Consider the following 18,291-nt stretch of genomic DNA (forward strand, 5'->3'; position numbering starts at 1 on the left):
GATGGGGTACACAACCCTGACATCCAATCACTTGATCACCTCCTTTTTCACAACTTCTTGCATTGCCTCATTCAACCTCATTTGATGCTCCAAGGAGGGCTTTGCATCATCTTCCAGAATAATCTTGTGCATATAGAATGCGGGGCTTATTCCCCGAATATCAGCTAAAGTCCATCCAATTGCCTTTTTTCGCTTTTGAGGCACCGCCAATGTGGCATCAACCTGCATGTTAGTAAGGCAAGAAGAAAGAATAACTAGCAAAGTAGAATTTGATCTTAAGAACTCATACCTAAGATGTGGAGGCAGCGGTTTCAACTCCAACACCGGAGGCTCCTCAATTGAAAGTTTTGTTGGTGGAGTCTTTCTATTCTCGAGATCCAAAGATAATTTCCTAGGCTCATAAGAGTAAGAGCCCATTCCATGCAAAGCATTCACGCACTCCACTCGGCTTGCATCCTTATTGACATCAAGATTCAACAATACGGCCTCCAATGGGTCTTCCACATTGATCATTGCACTTGTGTCATCAATTATCACTGCTGTGATGAGGTCCACAAAAGAGCACACCTCGGTACTGTTGAGCTGCTTCATTGATTTGCACACATGAAAGACCACCTTTTCATCACCCACCCGGAAGGTGAGTTCCCCTACTTCCACATCAACTAAGGCTTTCCTCGTAGCTAGGAAAAGTCTTCCCAATATGGTAGGAACTTCATAGTCCACCCCGCAGTCCAAGATCACAAAGTCAGCTGGCAAGATAAATTTGTCCACCCGGACAAGCACATCATCAATAATACACAATGGTCTCTTCATCGTTCTATCTGCCATTTGTAATCTCATGGAAGCCGGCCTTGGCTGCCCAATACCCAAAGTCTTAAAAACGGAATAGGGCATTAAATTGATACTAGCCCCCAAATCACATAGAGCTTTAGCAAAATCCGCACTCCCAATGGTGCAAGGGATGGTGAAAGCACCGGGATTTTCAAGTTTCGGGGCCATTGAATGCACTATTGCACTAACTTGGTGAGTCATCTTTATAGTTTCACAATCCATAGACTGCTTCTTTGTTACCAAGTCATTCATGAATTTAGCATAGCCCGACATTTGTTCAAGAGCCTCCACCAAAGGTACATTGATGGATAAGCTCTTCATCATGTCAATGAACTTTTTTTAAACTGATTTTTATTTTTCTGCTTCGCGAGCCTTTGAGGATAATGCAGAAGTGGCCTTGGCAAAGGAGCCTTGGCTTTAGGCACAACTAGCTCCGGCATGTCTATTATATGTTCCCTAGACGGGTTCACATCATTTTGAGTTTCCACCTCGACATCTTGAATATAAATACTCACTTCTTCATTCATATTTTCATTAATCATATTTTCAACCACCAAAGAAACTTCATCTTCTTGCAACTCAACATCATCATCCACATTCTGCTTTTGTTTGGAGACATGCACATCACCGCCTCTCCCACTTCTTGTTATTACTGCCATAACATGATTGTTCCCACCCTTCGGGTTCACTACCATATCACTTGGTAGCGCACCCTTAGGGCGAGTATTTAAAGAGTGTGAGATTTGGCCTAACTACACCTCCAAGTTCCTGATAGAGGTATTGTGGGAAGTCAACTAAGCATCCGAGTCCGCATTCTTCTTCATCATCTGTTCGAACATCATTTCAATTCTACCCATATCATTTCTAGAAGAACTGGGACCTTGAGATGGAAATGGGGTGGATTGTTCGGTTGTTGGTACATTGGGGGCCTTTGAAAGCCTTGCCCCCGGTTTCCTTGGTTTCCATTGTTCCATCCACCTTGATTGTTGTTACCACCCCAATTGTTGTTATTACCATTCCAATTTCCTTGGTTGCTTTGATTGTTGTTCTGATTTCCCTAGTTGTTGTTTTGGTTGTTGTTCCCCCAATTACCATTGCTTTGTTGTTGATTGTCCCAATTGCCTTGGGGTCTCCATTGTTGTTGATTGGACGAATTGCCTCTTTGGCCTTGATAATTATTCACGTATTGCACCTCTTCACTTTGTTCATTATAACCATCATTTTGAAATCCACCACAATCATTATCAAATTGCTTCGAATTCCCTTGGTTCTGTTGCCCTCTTTGTCTTCTTTTATTGACAAGCATGTTAACACCCTCCATGGCATTCACTTGGCACTAGTTTTGAACTTGTTGCAATTGTGCCTTTGCTAGTTGATTCATTGTAGTTGTCAACTCAGCTATAGCCTGCCCATGATCATGTAATTCCTTGTGTAAATGGATAACCGTGGGGTACCTTGGGGCACATTGGCTCTACTTTGCCAAGCGGAAGAAGTGTCATCCATCTCATCACGAATGTCAAAAGCCTCATCATACAACAGCTTCATGAAGTTACCCCCAGCAAGTTGGTTCACTATGCATTGGTTTGTTGTATTAATGCCCCGGTAGAAGGTTTGTTGGATCATCTCCTCAGTCATATCATTATTGGGAAATTCCTTCATCATTGTTCTATAATGCTCCCAAATCTCATGCAAAGGTTCCGTGGGCTCTTGCTTAAACGCCAAGATCTCATCTCTCAATGCGGCCATATGCCCCGGTGAAAAATATTTTGCAATGAACTTGTTCGCCAACTCATCCCAAGTAGTGATGGAATGGTTGGGAAGTTGCTCGAGCCAATCCAATGCCTTCCCTCTAAATGAGAATGGGAAGAGTCTCAACCAAAGAGCATCCCCAGACACATTAGTTTGCTTGCTTCCCCAACATATATCCACGAACCCTTGCGATGTTTGTAAGAATTTTGATTTGAAGCGCCCGTAAAATATCCACGTTGCTCTAGTAAGGTCAACATCACATTGGTTATTTGAAAATTGCCCACCCGAATTTAGGGTGGGACAATAGCACTTGTATAGCCTTGGTTCGGAAGTACTCTAGGAGCCACTCTTGGAGGTGGCGGAGGAGGGTCTGGGATATTGTCATTAACACTAGCATTAGCCTGGCGGCCTCTGCGTTGTCCTTGAGGTACAAGAGGCACCTTATCATCTTCGACATCATCTACCTCCTCCCCTACAATCACATTTCCAAGAGGGTCGTAGCGTTGTTCGCTGCCATTTGGTACCAGAGTTGTGACACAAACTAGTTAGTAACAAAGAAGGAAAGAAGAACAATACACAAAACTAACTAAATAGATAGCCAAAACCGTTAGCTCCCCGACAACGGTGCCAAAAAGTGATCAAAGCCTACCCTGCACTACTATTGAGTAGTGAGAGAGGGTCGAAGTAGCTTTTATCTAATTTAGGGTCGGGATCAATTTCCACAGAGAGCTAGAAGTTGGAGTCGGGTATCTATCTAGTTTGGAGTCGTGTATGTGTTCCAAATTACACTTCTAAACATTTTTAGATTTTTGTTTTACTTCTACTTTTATCAAACTACAATGGTCAATTAAACTAGAATAAGCTAAGAGTAAAATGTTGCGGGTTGTTCAAATGGTTTAAAAGGCACTAGGGTGGTGACTTTCTCCTAGGTGATCAATTGACAGATACTTGAGTCTAAGGCATGATTGACATATTTGGAGAGTATGATATAACCGTTGCACGATTTTACCCACTCTACACCTCTCGGTAGTTCAAGTGATTTTGCCCGAATTGACTTTCTCAAGACCAATTGGGTATGCAAATTTGCACAAGCAATCAAAGGTTCAAGTCGGGTATTACTCTCTTGAGGTTTAACCCTTTAATTGGGGCTATCAATCTCTTGAGTACGCCCCAATTCCTTTTTGGACTAATTTCAAAGACTCAAGCTCTCTTTTTCAAGAAGAGCTCAAGTGAACTAAACACAAACTTGTGTTTGCAGCCACTAATTCAGCAATTAAACATGAAATTAGCCCAAATATCAAACACCCATATTCAATCTAGCCCTAAAATACAAGACCCATCAATTACCCACACTAGGGTTGAGCCACAACCCTAGATTATAGGTTTAACTACTCATAATTAAGAAGAAAAGCAAGAAATAGATGAAGAACAACTTATATTAACTAATTACTAAGATAAACAAGAAGATTCAATGTTGAAATGTAGATAAAATTGCCCAAAATAGCTAAAATATTCGAACCCACGAGCGCAGCTCTTAGATAAAACTATCTGATAACCTAAAAATGGAAAAAGAAACTATTTATACTAAGCTGAAAAATCTGGACAAAAAGGGCTAGTGCAGACCGCACAAAATGGTGTGCGGCCGCACTAAGGCTCTAGGCTTGAAAATCGCAATCTCTGAACTCGGGCAATGCGGACAGCACAGAATGGAGTGCGGCCGCGGAGGCTTCTGGTGCGGTCAGCATGAAATGGAATGCGGACCGCATTGGCTTGAAACTTGGAACTGGCAACTCTCTGATCCTTCTCACTGCGGACCGCACCAAATCGAGTGCGACCGCGTTGATCCCAGCGCGGACCGCACAGAACCTAGTGCAGCCGCATTGCCTGTTTTCCTGAATATCATACTCTCTGAACTTCACTCATGCAGATCGCACAGAATAGTGTGCGGTCGCATTGGGCCTGTTTTGCCTGAGCTTTGTCTTGTCTTGGCACTTGTGCAAGTTTCACTCCTTTTTGAGCTGATCTTTGACATCTTGTCACTTGGTTGATCAAACCTGCAATCAAGACACATTCTTTAAATATATTTTTGAGAATGCAAAGGGACTTTTTTGTTTCAAGCCTTCAAATTTTATTTTTCAGTGCTTATGCAAAGCTAGTCTTTTGAATTTTGATGTCAGCTCTTTTAGAGCCCATACTTGGGATAGTAGAGATCCTCGAGATCGGGCACCATCCCGAGGCTATATTGATAGCCCTTTTAGAGCCCTTTTTGTAATATCATAGATTCTCGAGATTGGGCACCATCTCGAGGCTAGACCGATATTGATAGCCCCTTAGAGCTCATTTTCATTTTGACAGAGATCCTCGAGATCGGGCACCATCTCAAGGCTTAGATTGATATTGATGGCTCTTTAGAGCCCATAGTTATGGTGACAGAGATCTTAGATATCGGGAACCATCTCGAGGGTAGATTGATACGGGAATCTTGACCCCTCGAATGCGGTATGACAACGGCATTCGTATGACATGGCTGCGAAGTGACCGAGGTGGTCTCGCCGGTACACTTCCCTAAAAGTGATAATGGCCTAGTCAGAATCAATTGGCCTTCAGAGTAAGCGAACAGTCATCGCTTGCTCTATATATGAGCTTGCTTTCCTCTCATTTGAGCATTTTGCTATTTTGATCAACTCTCCTTCTTGTAGAGCTTTTCTTCCTTGCATCAGTTCTCTCACCATTTTAGATCAAAGCTTTCACCTAACTTTTCATTTCCCTTCTCTTGTTTGACTATAGTTATGGCTGCTACGCCAAAATTCGTTCACCAAGAAGAGGAGAGTTCCACCTCTATTTCTCACTTGGTCGGTGGTACACCGCTGGCGTTTGGTGAGCTAACCTTGAGATGCTTTGTCTCGAGGAGGGATTTTTCGTTAGAGAGACCACCCAACATTAAAGGTCATTGGGAGCATGCATCAAGGTTCATCTCATTAATAGGAAAGGAACACCTCGAGGCAGTTAGGAGAGACTACGGATGGGGAGAAAAGGTGGTGCTGCGATTACCTTCCGTGGAAGAGAGCATCATGGCTCATGTAGAGGGGTTTTTGAACGTATACACATACTCCTTTACATTGGTCCCTCTCGATAGAGTCGCACTCGAGTTTTGTAAAGATATCAGGTTACCCTGGCATAGGTTCACCCGCGTTTTGGAGGATAGTGTTGATGATAAGGTACTTTGAAGATAAAGCCGGGCTCGAGTTCGCCCTCAGCCATCTTGTTAGATTGTACCGGCACTTGCATTACCAAGGCCTAATTACTCTATAATATCGATCTATCCGACCCTTAGTTGTCAGTAATGAAGAAGACAAGGACCAAGGGTGGATGAGTCAATTTGTCCGAGTGCGGACTGTTGACATTATCCCCGAAGAGTTCCTTCCATTTCCTGAGAAATGGAATTTCACACGTAAGTGGTACACTTGTGTTTTTATCAATTTTGTTCATGGTGTAGGTAGACTCCGTAAAGATTTTTTCCTACTCTTTTCAATAGCAATCCCGTCGCTGCCATCCGAGGTCCCCGACCTGGCGGATTGGACCCGAAAACTGGCTGCTTGCTTGACTTACGATGAGTGTAAGTGGCGAGATTTGTCCAAGGGTAAATGGGAGGCCAAACACCACGGTACGTGCTGTGTGGTTTAATTTCTTTGAAAGGTACTTTCTTTTATGTGTATTAACTCCGTCACCGCAGGCGTTGGAGAATTTTCTGAGATGAGACTGTGCTTCCTTGGGGAGGACGAAGGATCGTCGGCTTCGGGGCCTAGGAATGATAACAAACAGAAGGAGTCCCCAAAGGACGAGGGTGCTCATAGCGAGGCAAGCCCTGCTCGGAGGCTCAAAGGAGATATATAGGCTGAGCTTGCAGTACCCGAGGCTTCTAGCCTCGGAAATGATTCCTCCTTTGCCGCCGTCTTCATCTCCCGTCGAAGGTACTTCGAGGGATATAGATTTTCTACCGCCTTCTTCTTCTCTCGTCGAAGGTACTTCGAGGGATGTTTAAGGCCAGGGACTGCCTAAATTAAGTGGGGTCTAGAGCGATCATATCCATATCGAGAGCGGTTCGACTGGGACCGATGAGGCCAGGCTAGTGGACATACATTCAACCTTTAAGGAGGCTCAGCGGCTATGTTCTGTGGTGAGTTTTGGTTGACTTTGTTGGTTTTTTTGGTTTTGCTTTTTCATTTTCTCGCTAAGCTTCTTTTTCATAGGCCTTTGACAAGCTAAAGTCCGAGCTGCTCGCTGCGAAGCCAAGTTGCGGAAGGCCTTGCACGTGGAGAAATCCCTCAGGCTTCTTTGTGATAAAAGGGCAAAGGAATTGATACACCTTCGGTACGAGATGAATCAAAGCATGAACTACGAAGGCCGCCTCAAGAGACAGGTAACCTTTGTTTCGAGAGGATGCATATTTCTTCTTCTACCCTCAGAGATTAATATTTTGACACTTCAGTTGCAGAGTAAGACAGAGGACTTAGAATGCCTTTGGGGCGAAGTTGGCCAGGCCCAGTATGAGTGTAATGAGCTAAGGGCTCAAAGAAATGCCCAAGTTGTGGCCAAGAAGAATGCTTTGGGGAAGGCTTCTGCCCTCGAGGTGCAGCTTTGGAACGCTCGTGAAAATAGCTTGGTCCAGACGAGCAAGATTGCAAGGCTCAAATCTGAACTTTTGAAGATGAAGGCCGAGGCCGTGGACGCCCGGGCTGAAGCCGAAGAGATTCGGGCTAAGGTTGATAAGAAAGTGATTGTCTATTTAAAAGATGATGTCGATGCTCGAGCTAAGTTGAGAGGGACTTCCGATCGGGAGATTAGAAGCAATGAATATGATCGGTGCAAATCCCGGAGGGAAACCCTCGAGGAGATCCATGCTAGGGGCTTCGATCTCTCGGAAGAGATAGAGCATGCCAAGGCGGATGAATACGACTCCAAGTTCCTCGCATTCGATGTCGAAGATAATGAGGAAGAGGCCACTGGGGCCGCAGTCCCCGAGGGGAACATAGGCTAGGCCTTTCCTTTCTGATTCTGCGTATAATGCTCTTAGAGAACATTGTAAATGAAGCTTTGTATTTTTTCACATATACATATAAAAAGAAGCCTTTCGGTTTTCTCCTTTCATGAATTTCTCTTTGCTTGTGTGTGTCTTTCTTTGTCATGTATTTTGACGTTCGTTAATGATTAGCCATATGAATCGGCCTTTGAGGGATAACCCTTAGTTTTACAAATTAGCCGTGAGGCTTGTTAGGCTGGCCCGTAGGCTCTTATGCATTTGCCCTTAGGCATTTTTTATTTAACCGTTTCGAGCTCAGTAGGGTTTCGACTCGAGCTCATCTATCCTTAAGTCTTTGAATTTTAAGCTAGCTCTTAGGCTCTTATGCGTTGGTTTGGTATGACCTTTAATATAGGCTGGCGCTTAGGCTCTTACGCGGTGGGTTAGTATAATCTCTAATATAGGCTGGCGCTTAGGCTCTTACGCGGTGGGTCGGCATGACCTCTAATATAGGCTGGCGCTTAGGCTCTTACGTGGTGGGTCGACACGACCTCTAATATAGGATGGCGCTTAGGCTCTTACGCGGTGGGTCGGTACGACCTCTAATATAGGATTTATTTTTCCCTCGTTAAAGACTTTTTGAAATTTTTATGTTTGTCTGACTCTTCGACGGTTTGATAAAAACCTCGATTGTGAGCCATTATATGACGACAAATGAGCACCTCAGTAGGTTTCGCTCGATGGCTGAATTGTCTCGAAGCCTTTTTATTGTTTGGAGCTGATATGATCGAAGCTCTTTTGCTTATGCCGAGGTAGCCTGATGAATCGGTTCTTTTCTAAGTATATTCGAAATAATTGAAGGCTTGTGAGTTTATGGCGATGGTCGGGCGTCCCCGAGTCGCATTAGTTTGGCCGGAGCCTTATGACCGTAGTCATTATATTCGGCCGTAGCCTTTTAGTCCCCGAGTGAGGTAGCCTCGGCACTTATATCGAGGGTATGCCTTTTTAGGGGTCTTACAAGTTCGAATATATAGCCTTGACTTTAAGATCAGGATTATGCCCTTTGTAAGGTCTTATAAAATTGAACATGCCTTACTTGAAGTCTTACAGATAGGTTACTTAGTGCAAGTATAATTCATGCCTTGCTTGAGGTCTTATAGGTTTGGTATTACCTTATGGAGGTCTTTCGGGCTCGAGGTTGCCCACTTGGGGTCTTGCGGCCTCGAGTTTTTCATAGCTCAACGAGGTGACAGTTGGCGACAGTCCCCGAGACATCGAGAGTTTTTGGCTTTGGAGTTGCTCTTTGACGTTGCCTCATTGAAGGCTTATGAGCTTGAAGTTTCCGGCCCAGAGGTCTTATAGCTTCGAGTTTTTGACGTCAGTTCCTAAGAGTTCGGGAAATTTCTGGCCCTAGAGCCATTTCTTGTGAAAACAGCGAAGTGTAAAGTGTTTTAATGGTAAGAAATCAAAAATATTCCTTGATTACTTGGTACAAGTATACATAGTTTTCGCCGTCGAGGGTTCGATTATTCTATGCGGACGCGGTTCTTTCAATCATTTGGCCCAATACATCATTTTTCTACTGGGACTCTCTTTGGCTCATCTTGATTTTTCCGGGGAGATGATCTCCCCGGGGATGCCCCCCAATATTCGAGGTTGGCCGAAGGGAAGCCTTGAATACTTGTTATGTTTTCCTTAGGCATCATATGGATGTTGCCTCGCTAAAAACCTTGCCAGTAAAACCCTTCTTGGGATAAAATCCGATCGAAGGAAAAGAGTGCAACGCATGCTTTAAAACCTAAGGTCTTCAAGCTGGAAGGTGCTTCGATTCTTCTTTACTGGACGCCTACACAAAGGTTAGTGTAAGACGTAAATAAAAAAGGGAGACGGTTATACCTTAGTTGTGATGGCGCTCAATCCTCGATATGTTTCAACCGCTTGCTCTGTGGACGCGGTACGGTCCTTTGCTTATTTACTCGGGTACAACCGAGCATGTAGCTTGTAATTTCTACTTCGCTATTTGCTTATCCTTTGGCTCCTTTGATGTTGAAGGTGTTGATGTTGGTGCCACATCGTGCACCGCGAACATCTCTCTTGCCGCATGTTGCTCCCCATATACCGTTTTTATTCCGTCCTTCGATGACATGAAATTTGACATTTTGGATTGTGCCGGCCACGTTAACCGAGAGGGTGATTTCCTCTTTTGTTGTCTCGTTTGCCATGTTGAATCCGTTGAGGACTCGAGAGGCGGGTACGATCTGGTCGAGCATTCCGAGCTGCTCCACTACCCTCGACTTGATAATATTGGCCGAGCTACCTAGATCCACAAGCACAGGTTTAATTTGAAACATATTCACAAGAAAAGAAATTACCAATGCGTCGTTATGATGCTGAGATAGGGTCTCGATGTCCTCTTCGCTGAATGTGAAAGCGTCCTCGGGTATGTAACCTCGAGTTTGCTTTTTCTTGGTGATGGATATTTTTATTCGTTTGACAATGGGTTCTTGTGGGATGTCAATCCCTCCAATGATCATATGGATGATATGTTGTGGCTCTTCTATTTCATTTTTCCTGTTTGTCTCTCTTTCCCGAAATTGATTTTTGGCTCGGTCGCTGAGGAATTCTTAGAGGTGCCCTTTGTTAAGTAGTCGGGATACTTCTTCTCGGAGTTGTCTGCAACCTTCAATCCTATGACCGTGTGTGCTATGAAATTTGCACATTAGGTTAGGGTTCCTTTGCGATGTGTCTGATAGTATGGGTTTTGGCTACCTAGTGTCTTTAATTTTACCTATGGCTGATACGATGTCCGAAACATCGACATTGAAGTTGTACTCAAATAATTGGGGTGCTTCCATCGGCCCTGTGTATCTGTCGAATCCGTCTCTGCTCGCGAGTCCCTGAGGATTCTGACCTCGATCTGCCCTTCGATCTTTTCGGGGTATGTTATGCCATAGGGCGTTTCTTCAATCTTCAGTGTATGGTTGGTACCTTTCCTTGTTTGGCTTTGGCTCCTTTGCCAGGAGCCTACTAGGATATACTGAGCTCGAGGGGGCTCCCAGTTGGTCGTCCTCGACCCTAATCTTTGATTGATACCGATTGTGGACATCCGCCCAAGTCACGGTGGGATATTCAACCAAGTTCTTGTTTTAGCTGCTTCGAAGCTACCGAGCTCATTCATTCAAACCTTGGGTGAAGGCCTGTACTACCTAGTGATCGGAGACTGGTGGTAACTCCATTTGCTCCATTTGAAAGCGAGATACAAACTCCCGTAGCATCTCATTTTCTCTCTATTTGATTTTGAAGACGTCGAATTTCCTTGTAGCAACCTTGATGGCACCGGTATGTGCCTTTATAAAAGAATCTGCTAGCATGGCGAATGAGTCTATCGAATTCGGAGGTAGGTTGTGATACCATATCATGGCCCCTTTCGAAAGTGTTTCCCCAAATTGTTTTAACAGGACGGACTCAATTTCATTATCCGTCAGGTCATTTCCCTTTACAACACAAGTGTAAGCAGTGACTTGCTCATTGGGATCCGAGGTTCCGTTGTACTTCGGGAGCTCGGGCATTTTGAATTTCTTCGGGATGGAATTCGGAGCCGCACTTAATGGGAATGGATTTTGTACGAATTTCTTTGAATCAACACCCTTCAGGATCGGGGGTGCTCCTGGGATCTGATCGACCCTTGAATTGTAGGTCTCCACCTTTTTGTCATTAGCTTCTATCATCTTTTCGCCCGGCTCAATCCTCTTTGTGAGGTCCTCGAGCATCTTCATAATAGAGGGGTCGGTTGCTGACTCATTGTTGCTCGATCTTTCTAGTACCTGTTCGGCCCGAGGAGCAGATTTCGGTGCTGCTGCGCTTGGAGTTTTTTGGTGGCTTTGCAGTTGAGCAATCGCCAGTTGTTGTGCCTGCAACATCTCAAAAATGATGTGAATGCTAACCTCTTGTTCCTCCCGAGCTAGGGTTTTCTGAGCTTCTTATTTATTTTCTTGACATATAATCCCGTTAGTGTGGGAGCTAGGGGTGTGCATTCGATTTATCGATTCGATTTTGACCACCTTATCGATAATTAATTATCGATTATCAATTTGTATATATGCTTACCGTTATCGTTCCAATAAAGTTTCGATTTTTTCGATTTCGATTTATCGATTTTTGGGGCTTATCGATTCGGTTATCGATTACACCAATAAGAAAATTTGCGGGATTCCACGGAAAGTATATCGCTATAAACACACCTAACGAATATGGACAAAAAGAAGCTAAAATAAGACGAACACCGTTTATAACATAAAAATGGTGTTAACAAGCACATGCAATGAAACTAAAGTAAGGGATCAAATGTATGTCACCAACACTCCAACGGTATATAAAAAAAATACATCATCATAGCTAATTCTATTTTTCATTAATTTGAACTTCATTCCCTTGAGCTTTAAATATGATCATTCTTTAAATGTGGTAGATGAAATAATAGGGTTAGAGACTTAGGGTAAGGAGAGGGTATTATAGAATAAGGGTAAAAAAAATATAGTATATCTTATCGGTTTATCAATAAACCGATAACCGAAGAGGACAAAATCTAAATGGAAATCGATAACTCGATAAGGAAAATTTCGAAATCGAAATCGATAAATCGATAAACCAATATCGATAAACCAGTAACAAATAATCGATTCAATTTATCGATAAACCGATTCGAATGTACACCCCTAGTGGGAGCTTATATCGATGTGTTGGGCATTGCATGAGACCACATCCATGGGGATTGGCTCTGGTACATCCTCAGGATTTCGCAGTGGTACACCGACGCCTGGAACAACTACACCATTATCTACATAGTCCTCAGGACCGTTGTTTTCATGTGCATTCACTGAGTTAGACATTTTGACCTGAAATCAAAGATTTTTGGGCAAGAAAAAATGTAAAAGAATAAGTTGTGTTTTTAGTAAACCAGCATGAAAACGATCACTATTATTTTTAGCCCCACGGTGAGCGCCAAATTGTTTACCTTGAAAATGGTAATTACAATTAGATTTGATTTTGTGGCTCTAAAAATATGTGATTTATTTTAATACTAGTTGTTAGGCAATAGATACTAAGTGTGAGTTAAGAAAATGAGATAAGAGCTTGAAGATAGTATGTTATGCAAACCGAATGGCCGAGAATCGAGGCCTTGAGCTGGCCTACGCTGGGCCTCGAGGTCGAGCTAATGAGCTTGACTAGGACGATCGATGAAGGAATAACAGTTTCAAGGGCCTCAATAATGACTCTTTATGATCAATGATGAGTAATAAATGAAGAACAATCAATGAAGCACAATAAATGTAAGCAATAAATCAAAGAAAAGACAATGGAGAATGTTTTAGCTAGAGAGTAAATAATGTTCTTGTTCTTGTATTAAATATCATGTGTCCTTACAAAATAACAAAGGTCCCCTTTATATAGGAGAGGAAATTCCAACATAGTACATATACATTTATTACAAATATAAACAGCTGGTACAACTATTTAATGTCACGGTACGGACTTGTACTATTCTTTTAGACCTGGTCAGCTTCAACCATGTGCCTTTTGGGGACTTTCCCTTGTCTAAGATAACTACCGATTTGTGCTACCCCGAGGTCGGGCATTGGGAACCCTGGGGGTCGAACCTCGAGCTATGCTCGAGGCTTCTAAAGACGGGTTGTGAACTGCCATGTGATCACAAAATTGGACTCTCCGATTTTAGCCGTATACAGAATTCAATAGGACCCCGTGATTCTACAAAGCTTCCCCTGCAAGCATTAGTCTTTTAGTTAGTATCACATATATAGATTTTCAACTTCTAATATTTTTTATCTTTTGTTAGATCTGCCTGAATTTTAAGATAATCTAAATTTTTCGTGAAACTTCTTTTTATGTGATTTTAAGTATACCTCTTCCTCTTTTAACACCTTGGATCATTATATTTTCACATCAAAGAACCGCTGCATCTGGAGGCTTACATAACACGTGGCCACCTTTCTCGATTGACATTATCTCATTTTATCCTCTATATGTGCTACTGGCTTCTTTTGATAGATGTTATCATTTATGTTATTATTTAATCTTGTTTGACATGCACACCAATCTTATCATTATTTGCATTTCTGTGATCAGAAGCCGATTCAAAATTTCAAGAAGATGAGTATACTAATTTGAAGAGGTGAATCTAAAATTTATTTTTGACCGATTTAATTTTAGGTTCTTACCATGAGCCAACTACAATTTTAAAATTTATATTTGACCGATTGTTTTTTAACAAAGTTTCTATCTTCCATACGATATAAGATTTGAAGATTTGGACATGATATCTTTTCGATTTAACAAATTCCAAAATATATATAGATAGAAAATTTAACGGTTAAGATCTTATATTGTCTTTAAGGGAAAACTATTAGATACTTTTTTGCTGAAAATTTGGACACGAATTTTCGCCAATTCAAGCGTCATGTCACTAGTAAGAGAATGAAATTTACAGAGTTCTTCTATCAATCTTGAAAGAATTTATCTAGATAGCTTTAAAATGTTTATCTTAGTTAAATCTTTATACGTTTAGTTATTAATAATATATTAGCTTTCTTCAATATTTAACTAGTGAAATATGCATATTTTTGAGATTTTAAATTTGAATAATTTTCTTATCTTTTATATGTAATATTAAAAAAATAAAAATAATTGATTTTGGATAATTTGTATCTATAACAGCCAAAAAACATTTAAACATCAAATGCTATTATAGGTTAAATTCAATAAAATTATTAGGACCATTTTAAATATATAGTCCAAATAAATATTATGGGCTAATATAATTGAATTAATTATACAAGTCCAATACATATGTGTTAAATAGATAAGTCTTAATCCATTGGGCTCGCCCATTTAATTTGGCTAAAGTGATGAGCCCACTTCATCAAGCCCAAGATGTCATCTTCCTAGAGGCCCAGTTTGGTGCCACGTTTCAAATGATGCGGCGCGCCAAGTCAAATGAAAGAGCCAATAGGATCATGCCACGTGTCAAAATGACAAGGCATGCCAAGTCACACTAAAAAACCAATGAAATCGTGCCACGTGTGCAAGTGACATGTTCTAGCCAATCAAATGCGGTCATGTCACACTTCAATTTGATTGGTCAGAAAGAGTTTGTTTTTATCACAACTCCTCCCTTCCACAACTATAAATATGGGTCTTCGTAACTCAGAAAAGAGACCAGAAGTTATAACAAGAAGCAAGAGAGAGCTCGTGGATCAAACGCCGCAAATTTCTCTACAAGTTTCAAGCTTCAAGCAATCAAGTTCAACTTCAAGAAATCAAGTTCAAGCTCAAGAACGAAGAACGGATCAAGGTCAAGTTCAAGCAATCAAGCTCAAGCTCAAGCACAAGATCATCGTTCGTGGCAACAAACATAGATTCAAGATCAAGGTCAAAGGCCCTTGAATTTATTTACTTTTGGAAGGAAAAATCAGAGGATTCATAGAGATTATAACACTCAAATATTTGAAATAAAATACTACGATTGTTGCAATATTTTTCGGTCCTGATTTTATTTTCTCGACGCAAATTTATTGTCTACAAATTCTGGCACGACATGCGAGTTTCTCAATCATTTAAACACCATACTTCAAGCCTCGTCTTTGATAAGTTGATATATTAAAAAGTCTTGAAGTAGGGGCATTTGTAAGCATTTAAATTTTATCGAATCTAAATCGATAAAATAATTTGGACTATATTTTAAATTCAAGATATATTGGTCCAAATAAATATTATGGGCTAATATAATTGGATTAATCCAATATATATGGATTAAACAAATAAGTCTTAATCTATTGGGCTAGCCCATTTAGTTGGGCTAAAGTAATGAGCCCACTTCATTTAGCCCAAGATGTCATCTTCCTAGAGGCCCATTTTGGTGCCACGTGTCAAATGACGTGGCACGCTAAGTCAAACGAAAGAGCCAATGGGATCGTGCCATGTGTCAAAGTGACAAAGCATGCCAGGCCAAATTAAAAGGCCAATGAAACCGCGCCACGTGTGTAAGTGACATGTTCTGGCCAATCAAATGTGGCCTTGTCACACTTCAATTTGATTGGTCGGAAAGAGATTGTTCTTATCATAACACTTCCCTCCCACAACTATAAATAGGGGTTTTCATAACCCAGAAAAGACACCAAAAGTTATAACAAGAACCAAGAGAGAGCTCATGGATCAAACGCCGCAAATTCTCTACAAGTTTCAAGCTTCAAGCAATCAAGTTCAAGTTCAAGAAATCAAATTCAAGCTCAAGAACGAAGAACAATTCAAGTGTTCAAGATCAAGAACGAAGTCAAACCAAATACAAGGCGTTCAAGATCAAGGCTACTTGTTCGTGATACAATTTGTGGCAATAATCAAAGTATTCATGATGGATAAATCAAATTCAAATTCAAGACCAAGCTCAGCGGCCCTTGACTTTATACTAGAAAAGTAGAATCAGAGGAATCATAGAGATTGTAACACTCAAATATTCGAAATAAAATACTACAATTGTTGCAATATTTTTCGGTCTTGATTTTATTTTCTTGACACAATTTATTGTCTACAATAGGTATATAACAGTCATTCACTATAAAAAATAAAAAATATCGAAACAAACGAGGTTATTATAGAGGGTTGACTGTATAATGAAATCACATAAATCATTTCATGTCCTATAAATAAATGACTTGAATGTCTATAAATCACATAGAATTTTATTTATGGTGAATGTCTATATTTAGAGAGATTCTAGGATTTATTACTTGGTGGCTAAGTCACTCTCTCCCTATAAATAGAGGATTCTATTCCATTGTAATTTATCCCAAAAATTCAATAAGAATTCCCTCTTCCTCTTTTTGTGCAATATTGTTCTTGTTCTTTTATTGTTTTATTACACGTTATCAGCACGAGACTTTACCGTCTCAAGAAGCTATTTGAGAAGATTAAGGTATAAATTTTCTCCTCTTTTTAATTATGACTGACATTATGAAAAGAAAGTTCGTTGCCCTTGAAATTTCGGGCAAGAACTATATGACATTGGTGTTGGATGCTAAAATTCATTTAGATGCAATGGGTCTTAGAGACGCCATTAAAGACAAAACTAAAGCATCCACCCAAGACTGTGCTAAGGCCTTGATTTTCTTGCGCCATCACCTTAATGAAGGGTTGAAAATAGAATATCTCATAGTCAAAGATCCACTTGTTTTGTGGAATGGCTTAAAGGAAAGATACGACAACTTAAAATTGGTCACTCTTCCACAAGCACAATATGATTGGGCTCATCTGAGGTTCCAAAACTTTATGTCTGTTTCTGAATATAATTCTGCGATGTTCAGAATTACTTCTAAATTGAAACTCTGTGGAGATACTATCACTGACTATGATATGCTTGAAAAAACGTTTACAACGTTTCATGCCTCCAATATGGTCCTACAACAGCAGTACAGAGAGAAATATTTCAAGAAGTACTCTGAATTGATTTCCCTTCTCCTTGTGGCTGAACGAAACAACGATTTACTCATGAGAAATCACGAAAATCGGCCCACTGGGTCTATACCATTGCCTGAAGTGGATGAGGTGTATTCCCATTATGCTAAACGTGGAAAAAGCCGTGACTCAATTCGTGGTCGTGGTCGTGGCCGTAGACAAGGAAGAAATTTTCCTGGTGTTAATCACCCCCTAAAGAAAAATAATCACCAAAAGTGGAAAGGGAAAGATGAGAAGCCAAAGGCAAATGATTCAGAAACCGAATGTTATCGTTGCGGTGGAAAAGGGCATTGGGCAAATATTTGTCGTGTATCAAGACATTTGGTTGAGTTTTATCAAGCATCTCTAAAGAATAAAAGCCCTGAAGCTAATCTTGTCTATGACAATGAATTTGACATCACTCACTTGGATGTGACAAACTTCTTTGAGCACCCTGATGGAAAAATAGACCACTTGATCGGTGATGGATCCGTGGTTAAAGATAATTGAGTAGTTTGATTTTTATTTTTGTCTATTCATAGTAGCTAGTGAATAAACATCATATAATTATAGTTCTTTACATGAGTGACAGTCATTAATATCCATTAGTATTATTTATTTTATGAAATAGTGTTCAGTCTGCTTAGTTTTCAAGGATTAATATATCCACTATCATACTAAAAGGACTGCCTTCCCTTAGATTATCAATTACATTGCCGTGATGCTTTTTGAACATGTTATTTTATTTTAAATGCATAAAATATATTATAATGAATGTATAATTTACATTCTTTGATTTGTATACTAGTATTAATTTAACAAGTGGTAATTAGTTTGACGATTCTTTTGTTGTTACATACTTCTTTTACAAGGTTGACAAGCTACTGTTTTCTAGTTGGGATAGCTGGAAAAAAAAACAGATGTTTGATATTCACATTTTTATATTTTTTTGCATATGATTCGTGAAATATTCAATGTCTTAGTAGTTAGTAAAAGGTGGATTAAAAAAACGGATGTTTGATATTCACATTTTTATATTTTTTGCATATGATTCGTGAAATATTCAATGTCTTAGTAGTTAGTAAAAGGTGGATTAACTTTTACGAGACGAGATAAAAATTTGTGTGGACTTCAAAACAAAAGCTTTCACATTGTTTTTTCTTCCAATAGCTTTCGGTTTATAAATA

General features: G+C 40.5%; 1 protein-coding gene across 1 annotated transcript; it reads left to right on the forward strand.

Moving 5' to 3' along the window:
• The first annotated feature begins 16,612 nt into the window (after positions 1-16,612).
• On the forward strand, positions 16,613-17,614 carry LOC138873460 (uncharacterized). The gene has a single exon (XM_070151929.1). The coding sequence runs from the start codon at positions 16,613-16,615 to the stop codon at positions 17,612-17,614; it is 1,002 nt and encodes a 333-aa protein (XP_070008030.1).
• The last annotated feature ends 677 nt before the right edge of the window (positions 17,615-18,291 follow it).

Source organism: Nicotiana sylvestris, chromosome 7 (genome assembly GCF_000393655.2).
Source record: "Nicotiana sylvestris chromosome 7, ASM39365v2, whole genome shotgun sequence".
Classification (NCBI taxonomy): domain Eukaryota; kingdom Viridiplantae; phylum Streptophyta; class Magnoliopsida; order Solanales; family Solanaceae; genus Nicotiana; species Nicotiana sylvestris.